The sequence below is a fragment of the Heloderma suspectum genome, chromosome 4 (assembly GCF_057233095.1).
Source record: "Heloderma suspectum isolate Gila_16-S chromosome 4, 16-S_ref, whole genome shotgun sequence".
Taxonomy (NCBI): domain Eukaryota; kingdom Metazoa; phylum Chordata; class Lepidosauria; order Squamata; family Helodermatidae; genus Heloderma; species Heloderma suspectum.
Genome location: NC_139461.1, coordinates 248207244 through 248224378, shown reverse-complemented (window position 1 = coordinate 248224378; position 17135 = coordinate 248207244). Strand labels below are relative to the sequence as shown.

At 44.7% G+C, this 17135-nt stretch overlaps 1 protein-coding gene across 10 annotated transcripts in view; it reads right to left on the bottom strand.

Moving 5' to 3' along the window:
• Window positions 1–17135, bottom strand: part of ATP2B4 (ATPase plasma membrane Ca2+ transporting 4) — a 212865-nt gene that overhangs the window by 68958 nt on the left and 126772 nt on the right. For all 10 annotated transcript variants that reach the window (XM_084853179.1, XM_084853173.1, XM_084853174.1 and 7 more), the window contains 7 exons: window positions 13370–13627; window positions 12250–12375; window positions 11339–11464; window positions 7612–7647; window positions 5194–5355; window positions 4018–4232; window positions 2213–2455 (listed from right to left, as the gene is read on the bottom strand). In XM_084853179.1, the coding sequence (XP_084709305.1) occupies window positions 2213–2455; window positions 4018–4232; window positions 5194–5355; window positions 7612–7647; window positions 11339–11464; window positions 12250–12375; window positions 13370–13627 (1166 nt within the window). The remainder of the gene's footprint in view (window positions 1–2212; window positions 2456–4017; window positions 4233–5193; window positions 5356–7611; window positions 7648–11338; window positions 11465–12249; window positions 12376–13369; window positions 13628–17135) is intronic.

Sequence of the window (17135 nt, the reverse complement as noted above, 5' to 3'; positions counted from 1 at the left end):
TAAAAAGAGCAGAATTGAGGCAGGCACAACCTGCCATGAGCAGGCACCAGTGGTGTAGTGGTGGCAGGTCACGCCAGGGCGTTGCTCTGGCACTTTTTTTGAAGCCAGCCCCCAGCCAGGTCACAGTCTGCTAGGGAAGAAGGAGGGAGCAGAGGGAGTGCAGGCATCTGCCTCTTGGCTGCTGGCCAGACAAAGGAAGCGAGCGAGTGAGAGAGGGAGCTCTGCAGCCTCCTCTCGCCCCCCCACTTCTCCTCCTCAGCTCTTGGCTTCTCCGCCCGTCCCTGCTCTGTGCCTGCGCACCCGGCGCTGCCCTCGTCTCCTGCAACACCGGCTACCCGTTCAGGGCTGCTGCTGGCCACGGCAGCAGCAAGAGAGTGGGGGGTGGGGGTTGCTGCCATCATTATTTACTTATGGGACAGGGCAGGTGGCTGGTTTGTGCCAGTTTTTAGGATTTATCACACAATCCTATGCATGTTTACTCAGAAGTCAGTCCCACTATGTTGAATTGCCAATTGGGCTTCCTGCCAGGTAAGTGTGTGTAGGACTGCAGCCTTAGCTGCCTTCCCAAGATCTCTGTAAATTTAATTCGAAATAAAGACCCATTGGATTGCACTGTTAATTCTTGAACATTAATTTCTACGGTAAGCAGAATTGCCACATTCAACCTGCTCTGTCAGCAACACTTTTTTGGTACAAAATTGGCATGTATCTGGGAAAACAAACCCTGGTGGAGGGGAGGGAAAAAGAAAAAAATCAGTTGGGGGGAGAGGAGAAAGAAGGTAGGTGTGTGTGCATGTGTGCATGTGGTTCAATCCAGCTGGGTGTGTGGACGTTTCTGTTGCAGGATGGAAGAGATATAATAAAGTAGCTTAGGAAAGGCTAATGGGTAATGTTGGGGTGCTAAGGGAGTGTGCAAGAGGCTGTTTAAATGAGATCTGTCCATGAGGGCTGAGTTAAGAGGGCGCCACTTCCATAGAGTATAATATTTTGAAAACCTAAAATGTTTGTGAGTGAGTAGGTGAAAAAAATTAACACCCCTACATTTTTTCTCAGACATCCAGTTGAAATACCATTGCCTTACTCTCAGCTGCACTGTGTTTGGATCCCAGTTGAAGGCTGTATATCTTACAAGGTTGTACAATCTCAGAAGGGGGCGTGGCTGTGAGGGGGCGTGGCTGTGACTGTCACGAAGGGACCCTGCGCTTCCGAATTTGCCACTAAGCCACTGGCAGGCACCTGGGTGAACTCTGCTTGCTTGAGGCCCCCAGCCTCTGCAAGCTGCTACCCTGTCCTTGCTCCCCAAAGAGCAAAAAAGCTACTTTGGGGGGCATGGATGGTGGTGTAGCAGGTGATGGAAAGACTCCATGAAACATGGGAGAGGCCTGCTGATCCCCTGCTCCTTCCTCTGACTGCTTAGAAAGTGAAGATGTTGGCAGCGTAGTGGCAGCATCACTACGCTGCCAGCATTTTAATTTTTTAGGCAGTCAGGGGAAGGGGGAGCAGACTCTGTTACCTTGTCCTGGCCCCCAAAGGGGATCCCCTGGTACACACACTTGGGGACAGGTAGTGGGCAGCAGAGAGGACTGGGCTTCTTCAAGCATTCTTTTGAATGATCCAAAGGAAGGCTTGCTTGCAGGGTCCACATTCATTTTCAGGCCATGCACAAGCTACTTGCCCATCTCTAGTTCTGTGGTGAAAGGAGAGGGCATGCGTGCTTTATCTCATGGCACACAGGCACTCCACGCATGGGCACGTACGGCGAGGACAAGGTCACACAACTCAAGCCCTATGCACACCTGGGCTTATGCACAGAGCAGCTGAGCTCACACAATTCCTTATACTTTATTTTTTATGTACTCGTTACCTTTATATCCCACCTCTCCTCCAAGAAACCGAAGGTGGCATACATGATCCTCCTCTCCATTTCATCCTCACAACAACCCTGTGAGGTAGGTTAGGCTGAGAGTCAGTGACTGGCCCAAGGTCAGCCCATGAGCTTCATGGCAGAGTTGGGACTTGAACCCAGTCCAACGCTTTAACCACTGCACCACACTGGCTCTTATGCAGTGTGGGCCCACTCCTTCCACCACGAAACGACAAGATGCTCACAGGCTGAGTATATGACTAGTCCTACTGAAACTTTGCTCTCCGGTGGACTAGAGGAAGGGTTGCAAGTACTAGCTCTTCTACCATAAAGTAAGCTGGGACTCACCAGGATTTTAGAGGTGTAAGCTGAGTTTATTGCAACACCATTGACAATGAGGTCCAGGATCTTGGGCAGGATGGCTTCTGGATCAGGGATCTGTCGGTAGTGGGTATCGCCCACATAAGCTTGCACCACAGTCATACGGTTCATAGTGAGAGTCCCTGTCTTGTCTGAGCAGATAGCAGTGGCGTTGCCCATTGTCTCGCAAGCATCCAGGTGCCTAACGAGATTGTTATCTTTCATCATTTTCTGTGTGAGGAAGACACAGGAATTACTGGGAAGGTTTACAGAGACTCAGTGGCACAGAGGCAGATGGTCACTTAACTAACATAGAGACGGCCTAGAGAAGGAATAAACGAGGGCGGGCGGGATGGCTTCCTTGCAATCTGCCTCACTAGGAAATTGTTTAACTAAGAAAACACACCAAGTTCTGGTCTTCAATGATGCAGCCAAAAATACTGATCTCCACATTAAAGTAAAAGTAATAGATAAAAAAAAAAAAGGTGAGATCTACCTACCTAGGTTTTCAGGATTTGGGATAAAGGGCATTTCTACACGAGGCTTTTATCCCTCACCTTTACCCTGTCTTCTGCTTCCAAACTCTTTGCGGGATTAAGACCAGCTCCTTTACACATGCTTTTTTCCCATGGGGAAGTGGTGGGGTGGTGGTGGTGTCTTTCTCTGCTGTTTTGTATGTTTCATTACACAACCACTAGATGGTGGTGTGGTATAGCGAAATTGTGCAAATACATGGAGTATTTCATAGCGTCATTCAGGACATAACAGACTTTCCTTGATCTAAAAAATTCCGCAATAATGGGTGCAAAGCATGGGAGAGCCCCTGGAGGAGGATGACATCATGTAAAGGACCCACAAACTAGCATGGGTGAGCAATCATGAGCGCACAATAAAAGCCTCAAGTAGAAATGCTTAAAGGCCAACATAACATTTTAATACAGAGGTTAATAAATCTGCCTCTTCTAGTTTTAACACTTCAAAACTCCTTCTCTATGTACATTTTGCCCAACTTGGTGCCCCCCAGATGTGTTGGACTGCAACTAATGGCTATGCTGGCTACGAATGATGAGAGTTGCAGACCACATGTCTGGAGGGCACTGGTTTGGGGAAAGCTGATCTAGCCACATAAGATGTGGACATGTATGCCTGAAACTAGGGATGCTTTGAGGAATTTGTGAATTTGGACTCAAATTGACCTGATCTGAACCTCTAGACTTATATGCAGGTTGGAGCCTTCAGATTTCACACTCAGCTCAAAAAGTGTACAAAAATGCATTTTAAATGTGCATTTTAGGATAAAATACATTTACAAATGTGTACATCTTGACAAAATACGTACATACGTGTGTATTTTGTGAGAAAAACTGAAAAATAAATATACAATTAAGAATTTATGTATAAATTCTGTGTAGATTTTTTAAAAATTGCATCAGTGCAGAAACAGGGCAAAAGAGACTTAAGAATGAAAAAGTGTGAAACTGACATGGGGGCTGGACTTGATGGTCTCGTAGGTCCCTTCCAACCCTACTATTCTATGATTCTATGACACGGACTGGTAACAGACTGTTCCATCCCTATGCAAAACCCTTTTCATACACTCCAAAGAAGAGGCATCTACTCTCCACTCCCTTACACAATACAACTTCTGTTGCAGACCCAGGCCTACCCTGTTTTTCTAAAAAGAAACAAACCAACCCAGCACAACATGCTAGTTCATACACACACACACACACACACAACCCCCCCACAGCCTCCATCAAGCCCAGAATCTCCTCTAGAGTCCACCTTCTCACCTTCACGGAGTAAGCCAAAGAGATGGTGACAGCCAGGGGCAAACCCTCAGGGACAGCCACTACAAGCACAGTGACACCGATGATGAAGAACTTCACAAAATACTGGATGTAGATGGGGGTACACTCAGCCAGCCACTGCCTTTTCTGAATCCCAAAGTTGTCGATCACAAAATACAGGATCAGGATAATGACTGTGATGGCTGACATGATCAATCCTGTGGAGGAGCAAGGAGAGAAAAGAAGAAACTAGGTGACCCTGGGCAGGCCTCCAGCAGCTCATAGGACTGACTGCACCACAGCCAGAACTAGAAGGGAGGCTGCAAGTCTGGATTGAAGTATGCTAGTTAGAGCTTAGCGGGAGATTCTCAAAAAGGACAAAAAAGGAGAGAACTGTTAGCTACCAATTACACAGCAGCAACCCCCCTCTCAGCAACTATCTGAGAGACATACAAGCTACAACAAAGCTTGCAGGCCACATGTTACCTATGATACAATTTTACTTGGCCTTGGGACTGATTACTCATTAATAATTAAACGAATATCATTAAACATTAAGTTTCTTAGCCCCCTAGAACAAGCCATGAGTTTCAGGATGGTTTGTAAACCACCCCAGCCACTCACCCTCACCAGGTTTGGACGTCACAACAACCTACACCCAGTGAAGGTACTTATGTCAATTATGCTGCTTCCAACCACCATGGCTTATTTTCCCTTTGTGATCAGGTGAACCCGCCCAGTGTGTAAAAGACCCTTGGCCTGTTTCCTCCTGTGAGATTGTCCCAAGTCAGTAATGCCATACTAATTTGCACCTCTGATCTTCCAAGTGTGGGCTAAGGACCTCATTAAATGTTACATTTAATGTAACATTAAATTACATTAGTAATTTCTGTGGTGGAAGGGTTAAAAAGACTAACAGCTTGGTTTGTCTTGTTTGTGTTCCCAAATGTGAGCATCATTGTTTTTTCTGATTAGGAAAAATTTACATTTTTAAAAGTGCACATTTCCCTGCCCCCCACAGGGTAAAACAAGAAAATGAGAATTTTAGGGGGAAATGTGCACTTGCACAAGTGCGCGCTTTCGAACATGAACACAAGTTCAGGAAATAGCAAAAATTTCCCAAGGATTCTTGCGGAAACCTGAGGAGCAGCCAAACCCTGCCCCTATCAGCATGCTCACCTGCTTTCCCAATCTGAACTGCCAAGCGGGTGAGCTTCCCCTGCAGCACTGACTTCTCCTTCTTCGGGACCTTCACTTTCTTCTTCTCCTTCTCCTCATTTTCCACCCCTTCTTGACTTTTCAGTGGCTGGATCTCCAGGGCAACACCATCCTGGGTTTTTGCTGGATCCAGGATGAAACAAACAGTCGGTGAGTGGGAAGAACAGCTAAGGAAAGTTTCAGATGCAACAGAAAGAGAAGGAAAGATGGCACAGAGAGAGAGAGAGAGAGAGAGAGAGAGAGAGAGAGAGAGAAAATCCCAGTGCACAGGAACCCCAACAGCACTCACGGACACTTGGTAATATGGAAACCTAGAAAGTCCAGGGAGCCCTGCTCCACATCCCTCTGGAACAGATGACTGAAGCAGCTTGTGAAAATCCCCTCTAAGGCAAATACATTTCAACAGTTAAGCTGACTACAGCTGGAAGGAAGGACAGCCTTGCTAGGAAGGCACAGGAGTCATATTTCTGGGGATCTATTTCCCGGATCTGCTCGCTGACTTGCTGCATGTCCCTGTGCAAGGCATCTCCTCCATTAGCATTTCTGTAAGATGGAGTTATCAGTACTTACCTCACTGAGGTAGCAAGATGAACAGTGTGTGTGTGTGTGTGTGTGTGTGTGTATGTATAAAACCTAATTTGTGAACAGCTATGATACTCAGACTTCCATGGCATGGCTAACAAGCATTCTGCTCCTCAGCAGAGGCCAATATTGGCTATTTTAGTGACATGTGAGAGCAACCAGGATGCACTTATTACACCTGCTTAGACAGAGAAAGTGAAAGAGAGCGTCTGACCAGCCTTCATGAAGGCTTATGGCAGGAGGACTTAATAGCTCAAAGGAGGTCTATAAGCTACCCAAACATGTTGATTGTTAATAGTCAGGAGGACATGTCTCTTTATAGAACAGCAAATAAGATCAGCTCTGATTTTAAATTGTGATCTCAAGACTGCATTCTGGCAATTAGTTCCAAAAGCTAGAAAGTCTTTCTTCTGATGAGATCCCCTGCACTCTCTGTTAAATGCCACTGGGAGCTATTGCTTTTCAGCATACATAGGCAGAGTTTGTGGGATTGGGGGGTGTTTGAGGGGTAGAGGAAGGTTAATTATGAGGGGGCAAGGGCTGAGTCAACTAATGAGAAGTGAATCTGTTGGTCCATTTTCACCCCCCACCCCCAACTTTGTGATCCAGCTCCCAATGTCTTTGGAGCCTCTACTAAATATAAGAGGCAGATCCTCAACTGGTGCATATCAGCATAACTGCAGCAATCAACATCACCTACCAGATGTGTGGATTCAAAAGCGTTTAACAAAGCCAAATGCTGCAAGCTTTTATGCCATGTGCTTTCTTCTCATCTCTTGTTTATTGCTTATTTGGACATTTGTCAGCACTGAGAAATATTTTATACACTGACTGGAATACAGATCTCTCATCATAAGCCAGCATGAGATAACATCTCTTCTTAAAGTCGTGTGGGTTCAAAGGAACTTGTGTGTGGCTGCTTTGCAACTGATCTGCACAGTTGGGATTTAAGGACATGGCGAGGGGTGGGAGGGGTAGGGAAAGGAGGGGAGAATCAATCCCAAAATAACCCATGAGTTCATATCAGAAGGAGGGAAAACTCAAAACTGCTGAGAAAAGGAAGAGAAAGAGAAAGGTGAAGGTGCAGGAGGGAAAACAGACAGGTGCAGAAATGGGCTTCTTCACCATAGCCTGGAAAGAACAGGGGGTGAAACATATCAGAGAATAGACACTCACTTTGATTCAAAAGGCCATGAGAAGAACAGAGTGTAACGACTACACATGCTGGACCCACCACTAGGGCCTGATTAAAAAGGGTCAGATTGAGAATGAGACAAATCTGTGTGATTTGGGCAAATATATGACTAGCCCAACTACACAAAGCTAAAATATTATGGCATCCACAGGATAAGAAGTCATTATTTCAGATTTGACATGACCTCATGGGTTTAAGTGTAGGGAAAGAAAGCCTTCTTAAGGTCCTTCACACCATTTGTGTTTTACATCCTGTGTATGATAGCCTATCCCTGATTTATGAAGAAAAGTACATTTATGAAACTTGGACAGGAGAAAAATATATATTAATAAACCTCTCTCATAGCATCAGGTCAGAAATGCTCAACTAGCTGAGAGTGCAGTGGCACCAGATACAGAAAGCTTCCCAGCAAGGATGAAAGGCCAGTGGGCAGAAAGAACAAGGTGGGTGGTTAGCACTGTGGTAATCATTACACCCTCTTCTAGAACGACAAGGCGAGATTCCCGCCGTAGCGACAAAGAGCACAGACTCATGGGAAGAAGGAAGGAGGAATGCTCAGTAGTTAGTGTGGTGCTGGTTCAAAGGATGGAGAGGCTGGTTACCTTTGTTGCGATTTTCAGGGGCTCCGGGTTTTTTACCTGTTCAGACAAAGAGAGAAAGGGTGGAGCACTGAGCACACGGTTCTTGACATCGATGTCCCTGTTGGTGAGGACACCTGTATGCGGTGGCTCAGTGCTCTCTTGGGGAGGCTGCCAGACAGGGGAGGAAAGCTACATGCGACAAAGCTGCCAACTGGGCTGCGCATCATCGCAAAAGGGATGGAGGAGCTCAACATTCCTCCCAACTAAGTGCCACTGCAAATCCCCACCTTCCAGTTCCTGCTGTTATGCTATTGGAAGCAGCAAGCAGCTACAGATACAAGCCTTAATTACAATGAATGAAACTGTGTTCTTGGGACTAATAGATATTTGGACTGGTTCGCAGCAATGCAAGGAGCACCTTATGTAGTGCTGGGAAAGTTTATCCTTGGACATCAGTTCCAAATGGAGTTGCTAATCTAGAGCAGGGGTGGGCAGATTTTAGGCTTGTCAAACCTTGTGGGTTGTTTTTTTACTAGCATCCCCAGATCCACCATCAGATCCAAGTGCATACAACATACACTTAGCAATCAAGAACAGAGTGCCCCTGAGCACATTCTGAGTCTAGGAATTTGTTTTTAGTTCCAGAATGGAATGGAACACACAGTTGTTTCTCATAAACATCCACTCTTGATTATCCCAAACTTTCTTTTAGCAGCCTAATTTGGGTAGGAAAAGCCATTTTGCTTTTGCTCTTGTTAGACAATTGGGAGAGAGAAAGCCTTGCTGATCTACTGCAAATCACTCAGATCTACTAGAAGATTCCAATTTACTTCCTGCCCATCCTTGATCTAGAGACTCTCAAATTCTGTTACATCAAGCTTCCTTAAATCAAACATCTTCAAAAGTGTTTGGAATACCCTTAGTAAGAGAATCTCCTTTCTACTGGAAGCCCCAAGCCACTCAGGCTACATTCCAGAATGGATGCCAGATGAGAAATAAAATACTTTTAAACCTCCCGTTTCTCAGGAACAAGATCTTTGTATAACAGAAGAGTTTTTCAAAACTTCCCCAGAACTGCTTCTAGGGAGGCCTGAATCTTCTTTGGAATCCAGTTCTCTAATACAGGACAGTTCACAAACAGTGCTAATGGAAGTAGGCAATTAAAATTCATATATGCCAGAGCCATATAAGTCCATGGACCACAGTACTATATAACCCCCAAATATCAGAAAGTTGCCACCTCTAGCAAACAACCTCTGTATCATTTGCAGGAAAAATCCACCCTTTTACCAATCATTCACTGCCCTCTTTGTATGTATGGAGTGCTAGGTTAAAAAAAGTTTGTTGGGCCAACAAATATGCGTTAAGTATTTAATGGTTCATGCCATACATATGTATAAATCCCATGGAATTTGATGGGATCCACACATATGCAACTACACAACCAGACTGAGTGAGAAGGGAACAGTTATTCTGATACTGATGCTCTATTTTAAAATGTGCAGTTTTCTTTTTTTTCTTTTTTTGCCCGAAGGAACCCCCCTGCAAATAGTGTTAACTACAGTCATTATGCAGCTAGGGCACAAATTGAATATACTGCTTATTATTTGGGGGAGGGGAGGAGTTCTCTGCTTAACTATACCAGACTAACCAGTTGCTTCAGCTCAGCAGCTCCAAGTGTGCACAGAGGGGTGGGGGTGGCAATGTGCACCTGTGGGCCTTTAGGGGGTGCCCCACTGTCATCAATGTTTGGCACGTTCTGCATACACACATTTATTCTCCAACATCAAGGAGAATGGGTAACCTCTGTTTCTGCAGAGTTCGGTATGTATTGAAACTCTACAGAGCCTTGGCTGGCAGCTTTGCATCCTGAAAGAAGTAAATACCAATTTTGTTAAGCAGTAGCTGAGGCTATTTCAATTTTATGTATTTTTGCATTTTAAAGGAATTAGGAGAACTAGGCAGCTTCCAAGCACACCAAGAAACAGGATTGGCTCTATTCAGCTACTGGGGAAACAGCACAGCTATCTCTCCTCTGCCACTTCAATGCTTCTGAGAAGCACTGTCTGTTAACACTGTCTCAGTGTGAGGATGCTGGAGATTCCATCATCAGGCCGCTTTTGATATCTTGAAACGGCTTGCCAAGCACAGATGCCTCTTCTACTAACTATGAGCAAATCGGACCTGTGGGCAGGGTTTCTGTAAACCACATACCAGCATTCTCCTTTCATTGTCTTCAGTGGAAAGTGAGAAAGCACCAAAGCCTTATTTGGAAGCTAAAGCTACCGTGCAAAACACAGTGTGAATTAGCACAGCTTACATGACCGAGAGCCAGCATAGTCCAGTGCATGCTGTTCGACTGGCTTTGGTTCAAGTTGGCTGCTCTGTTATATACCTACTCTGATCATGATTAACATCTCTGGTCACCATTACCCAGTTTGAGCATATTATTCTGCAAATTGGGAATATGAATGGCATATTTCACAGTGCTGTTCTGGACATGGACAAGTTGACCAATGTAAAGCACTCTGCACATTAGAAAGGCTTCAGAAATAATTTCTTATAACTGTTTCTAGCAATAACATGGTCTAATGGACCAAGGGAACCTATCTGCACTGCCCCCAAATCAGGGTAGAATTACTGGTGGAAGAAAGAATATAATTCCTTCACATGACATTTCCCCCACTCAAACTATCCAAGGGCAATGGCAGAACTGAGGCATCTGATTATTTTCCTCTACTCCAACTTCAGTTAGGTGCTTCACAGTTTTTGATTAAAATAAAAATAACAACTGTACAAGGAGATATAAATACCTGCTAGTGAACAAGGGGTTTGTGGAGGACTTGGATCATCCTAATGATGGGTCAACTTCCCTTTCAGGGCTCAAAGAATACTAGAACAATCCTGCTAGAACAGACTAAGGGTCCAACAAGAGTATCCAGTCAGTTGTTTTCAGGAAGCCCACAAGCAGAACATGAAGGAAACAGTTCTCCATGTCATGGGTTGACCCTAGCACCTGGCATTCAGAGATATAATGCTATCATGGCTAAATAGTCACTGACAGCCTTTTCTCCATGGATTTGCCTTAATCCTACATACTAATAGGGAAGTTATTCTCCGAGTACCAAAAAAAAGCACCCTTGAGAAAAAACCCTAAGGGGACTGGGGAACCCAAAACAATCCAATGAAGACTGAGCATGGTCAGTGGACACAGAATGCTGACTGATGGGGGAGGAGGAATTTGAAAGCCAAGAAAGGGACGGAATGGAGTATTCTGAAAAAGGGCATGGTTGGTTGGCTGGAACCCTGTACAGGAGCACTCCACACTGCAACATTTTGTTGCAGGTCCCTTGTCCTTTTAAAAAGCTATCTATGCTAACAGAAGAAGGTGTCTCAGTGGGATAAATTTGTACACTTTTTCCAAAACTAGCTTACAGACAGCTGTTGCTGGGGAAACCCATCTCCCCTCCCCATTTTTGGCATCCCTGAGCTGCAGCTGAATAGGCAACATGAGAGTTGGCAAAAAAAAACCCACCCCCGTATCTTTTCTTGGCATGCCTGCATTGGTCACATCTTGAGTTTACAGCATCGGATATAGAACTCCTAACATCTCCTCCTAAAGATTAGGAAGTCTCACTTTGGACACTACAGGGCACTTGTGTTCCTCTCTAGCAACCAAGTGCCAATACAGCTAAGGAAATCTCAGAAGATGCTTCCTACAGAAAGCCTGGCTCCTGAATCTTCTTACCTTTCTTGACCTTCTTCTCCTCATCCCCTTCTCCAGCACCCAGAAGAGTAAAAATTATTCCAGTTTGTGAGTTGATACCCACAGCTGTGACCAGCATTCGACCAGAGCCCTCCATCACATGTGTACCTGGTAAAAAGGAGTGTTGAAAAGGGAAACTGTAAGAACTGCATAAAGTACCAATCATCCTATGACAAAGTTCAAACAGTAACTAGGAGATGAAGTCTAATTTCTAGGTCACAATTTGAAATCTAAGCTAGGTGATTTCCACTGCTCTATGTGTGCACCAATGCATGCCTGAAACTCCGGTGTGTGCTGGCTTCTCCATTCAGCTCAATAGAGTGGCAGCACAGCACATATAAAGGCGTGCATGCACAAAGCTCCGTCTGCAAACTGGAGCCCAAATGCCCACAAGAACACAAGGCCAATTCAGTTGCTGAACCACCCTTGCATTTTCCTTCGATAGATTCCTCATGCAAAAGTAAGGGATCAGTGATACTACAGAAAATGAACTATTCTGTTGGACTACTAATCTGGATTCATGTTCCAGCACTCATCACCATGTGCTCACTGGGGCTAAAACAGGTGGAAGAAGCTTGCTATGTTGGCAGTTCAAAGTGTGCATGTCCTTCAAGAGAAGGATCAATCTCTAGGTATGTCAACAGAGCACTTCATTTCTCAAAGTGCAAGAGTAGAAAATCCTGCCTACCTTACCCTGGGGCATCATGAAATAGCTTCTCTACCACAGAAGAACATCCCCAGCAAGGATGGCTAGCAGGGTTTGGCCTATAACTGCGTGCAGATACCAGCAGGATAATGAACACTTCACCTTAACACCAAATGGGCTGGACTTCACCTTCCTGTCCCTAACATGTGCAGGGTTAAGCGTTGGCAACCATGTCTGACAGACTTACCGGAAAGCAACATGGGGTCTTTATCCAAAGACTTCTTCACTTGGTCTGACTCCCCAGTCAGAGAGCTCTCATCAATTTTCAGATCATTGCCTTGGATCAGGATCCCATCTGCTGGCAACAAGTCACCTGGAAGAAGCAGAAATCAACAGATCACCAAGGTTTCCAGCTATTCTCCACCAAACTCTTCTGCAGTTTGAGGGCCAAACTACACATTACATTTTGTGCATAAGTTGTACCTATAGCTCTGTTTTTTACTTTACTTAAATACAGACATGAGAGTCCACAATCCTTACTCGGAACACAGCACAGGAGAATGCTTCTCTCTTCCCTCCCCAGCGTGGCCAGAACACCACACCGCCCCCTGCATGGATAGGAGTCTTAGGAGGAAAATTCCTATTGGTGCCACTGAGAACGTTTTTCCTAAGTGTTCTAGCCACACTGGTGGGGGGATTTTGTTCCTATCGCACTTCGGAGGAAAGAGATAAGTCTCCCTTCCTCACAAGCTGCATTCCCAGTAAGGATTGTACCCTGTGCTTATAATTAATGTAAAAACAACATACAAAGCTACATATTAATCAAACACCTAGTTTGGCCCCAGACCCACTTGAAATAAAGAGTAGATCCCAACCCTCAAGACATCCGTGCAATTCCACAGACAGATGAATTATGGAGTTGGAGTGACATTGGGAGGGGAGAAAGGAAGTTCACATTGTGGGGGTTTTGAGATAGGCTTAGCCCTCTATTTCCCAGATGTACACAACTGCTACATCCCTATCCTTGCCACTTGCCCATAAAATCCTCCCATCCAACCCACCCATCATCTCCAACACCCAACCAAAACAATGCTGCTCCTGCTACTCTCATACCGACTAGCCCTACCCAGCCACCTCAATCTTTGGAAGTGAGGATCTCTGGTGGATGCTAATGCACAGCCAATGGAGACTGTTCACATCGCTTGGGAGTTTTTTGTTTCTGGACAAAACCAGAAGCCAGGTATGGGCACCAATGTTTGGAAAAACAGAAGCAGAGGATGTGCGCCAATATTTTTGAGCTCCCCTGCAATGGCAGATACAGGGAAGGAGAAAATCATCAGGCCAGCTACTATATATACACCACTCACCATATTTGATCTGAGCAATATCCCCCACCACGATCTCAGCCACAGGGATTTGGATAACTTGTCCCTTGCGGATGACTGTGAACTTTTGCTCCTGTTCGATGCGGCTCTGGAGGCCCCGGAACTGTTTCTCTTTGCTCCAGTCATTGAAGGCTGTGACCAGCACCACAATAATGACTGAGAAGAGGATGGCTGCCCCCTCAATCCATCCAGCTTGAGCTTCGCCTTCATCCTCTGCACTACCTTTTGCTTCCCCGCACACTGCCGTGAGATGAAAGGGGAAGAGAGTGAAGGAATTGCTTTCAATAACAATCTTACTTTTACAGCACCCTCTGCCAGTTGCTTCTTGGAACACAAAATACAACAAAATAGCATTAATGTTCTAGATACTTATATAATACATGATACTTGCCCATCAGTATAATGGGCAGGGGGTGAGAGGAAGGACCTAATATTCTCCAGCCACCTATACAGTGTACTTGAGAGCATATCAGGGCACACTGTGCCTGAAACCCAGAGTGACGAAAACGTATTTTTTGTACATCCTATGCACGTTTACCTGGGAGCCAGGCCTATTTAGTTGAGCGCAACTTACTGCTTCTGAGTAAATATGCATAAGATTGGATACTAAATCTTAGAGCCACACCAGTGCATGGTTCACTCAGTGCCAAGTGCATGGCTGAAGCTCATTCACTGAAAAGATACACACACACACACACACACACACACACACACGGAGAGCCACCCACAAGGCACAACAGTGTGCTTTGGACACCGACAGGGAGCATTCAAGAAACATGAAATACTACGAAGTATCACTTGCTCCTTTTCTCTGGCAATCTGGCCCTATAATTTCCCTCAAGTCGGCAATCCTAAACCACCTTTGGTCAAATCTGTACTACAGATCTGAAAAATCTGTATTTAAAAAAACCATCTACAAAAATTTATAAAAATCTAGGATTGGGTGAGTCCTTCGACACTCTCTTTGGCTTGGTCTCTGGGCTTTTTCCCTGAGTTTTTCCCTGCTCCCATCAGAGAAAACACAGAAAAAACCCTAAACCAAACTGAGCACTCAGAACATGTTGCACTGCCCCCTCTAACCCCCCCCAATATACTCCTTCCTTTTTCTTTCCCCCACACATACTTTCATAGCAGAGCAATAAATAATTGCTCCTACTGTCTTAGGACATGAAGGTTGTACATCTTCATACACAGGTGCATCACTTGATTTCTTGCGGCTGAATGTGTGAACTGACACAGATTAAAAGCTTTATTTGTGCAATGTGATTAGCAGATGTGAAGGCTCCATCAGTGGTTTAACGCATGCAATGGCTCCTTAACATGAGCAAAGCACTTGAAGTTCCCATCTTCAAGTGATGAATATGCAAGCATGGACCAGCTCCTAGGATCCTATGTTGGAAGGGACCAGGTAATCATCAGGGTGCAACATCCTCTCACAAGCCAGAACCAGCAGTGGCTCTGGTTCTTGGAAACTCCCTCCCATGCCTGCTTGCTCTGAGGAAGCAGACCAGGCAATGCTTGTTTTGACAAAATGTTAACAACCCTCATGGCTGAGATGTTAGCTGATTTGTCCCTGTCTACTGATTTTGAGGTTGCTATATTTTAATTATGTTTATAACTGTTCTTATGTCTATTCTTTTACTATCTGGGAAGCCACTCTAATTTTAAGATGAGTGAGATATCAATAAAAGAAATCGTCTACACATCAGAAGTAGTGCCAAAAGACAACAGCAGGTGCCTGCAAGTAAATGGCTCCAGATAATTCATGCAAGAAACCAGAGGTTACAGGGTGCGGCACAAACCTCCCCAAGGCCATAGCTGAACCAGACTGGTAAAAATTCCTTCCCAAGCCCAAATGTGGCACACAGCAATCAATTATATACCCAGAGCTGTGAATAATTCAGAGATTGCACTATGCAGGTGTGGAATTTGGATCCAGGTATTTTGTTTATTTAGAAAAGAAAACGTACACCTTCCCACTTAAAGTAGCGCTCACCAGCTTACATGAATTAAAATTAAAATATAAAATAAAACTCTAAAAACAGGGGTGTAGAACCCCTGGCCTACAGCGGGTTCTGGGGTTCCTCCAGGGGGCCTGAAGGAATCCCCCTGTAGGGAATCCATGCTTATCTCCGATCTCAGATTGGAGATAACAGCTAGGATGCAGGTGTCGGAGGACTTGGCTAGTGCCAAGAAGAGTCTAAAATATATTTTAAAAGGTGCTTGAAATACAGCAGCAGCAGCAAACAACCTTAGTATTAGATGATGCTAAAAGCAAGGGTAAACTGGATAGCCTTTGTTGGCACCCAAAAAGAAAAATAATTATGGTGCCGGGAGAATTTGCCTGAGAAGGGAATTTCATTACTCGAGCACCACTACCAAAAAGGCCCTCTCACCATTAGCCACCTGCCAAACCTCTGAAGGTGAGGGGACATGTAGCAGGTCCTCATTTGATGGGCAGATTCATATGAGAGAAGGAAGTTTCATTAATATTATGTTTAGAAAAGCAACTTTCTAACCCACAAGACAGCAAAGACAGGATTGAAAAGTGTTTATGCGATATCTGGCAGAATCTTAGAAGCCAGAGGGGAGACTAATCAACATTTTCAGTGCTCAGAGAGTGAGATTCAGGGCCCCATGCAGGTCTTCCCATGGCTAATAGAAGGATACAGAATGATTATCTGTCTGGATCTCATACATAATTCAGCTTTTCTGGTCTAGAGAGTCACTTTGGCAAGTGCAAAGCATCCTTGTACCTTAATTGTGAGCAAACTGTGGGCTGATAGTTTACATCACCATTTCTAGTTGTTGCAGTCGGTAATGCCTCAGGAGAAGGAGGAAAACACAAAAAAGGAAACCTATGCTCTGTTGAGGATGCCTATCTCATAGCTAGGGAAACAGAAACAAGAGACACTATTTTAAGGTTGTTTTCTGATGGCAGTTTTAAACAGCTTCAACTAATGAAATTGAATTAATTTTGAACATGTTTATTATGCACAGGAGGCCTGTAAAAATAATGCCATCTGAGAAAGCAGCCTGACTATCAACCTGGTTGTGTGAATTTTGATTTCCTGCAGGTTCAACATGCAAGCACAGAGTCTAGTACCTGGCACAAGACTTGGAATCTTGAGAACATCAAGGGAAGGCAAAGGGTTAGAGAAGGACACTATGAAATGTACGAACCCTGTAATCTGGCTGACGCTTACATCCCCACAAAACGTTCTACAGAGCTCTGCTGCTGAGCTGGTAGCAACACAAGGCATCTAGAAAGAAGCCCCTTCCTGTCTTTCTTATTATGTAAATGTGGAGGAAAATTGGATGGATCATTACTGAAAACCATATAGCATGCAGGAGAGGAGGGAATTATTGCTATATCCCCAATCTGCAGAGATAATATCTTCCTAGACAATGATAAGATACTCTATGATCAAGTTGCTTTTATCTGTGAGCCTGATGGATGTTGCTTAAGGCTTACTGGAAAGCATTTTTAAAATGCCTGTGGAGGTTCATCCACACATCAGGCAGTAGCTGATGCAATTATAAACAAATCTGCTGGCGAAGGTAAGCTCTATAAAGGTTGCTGCTTGCTGAGCTTCAAGGGCCACAATGGAAACTTATCAAGAGCCAAAGGCTGCAACTAATTTTCAGATTTCATTTACACAAGGCCAGTGATGACCACAAGACATTGGCTCACAACTCCTGTTGCCAGGTCACACTTTCAGCCACTCTGAATAACCAGGACCCTTGT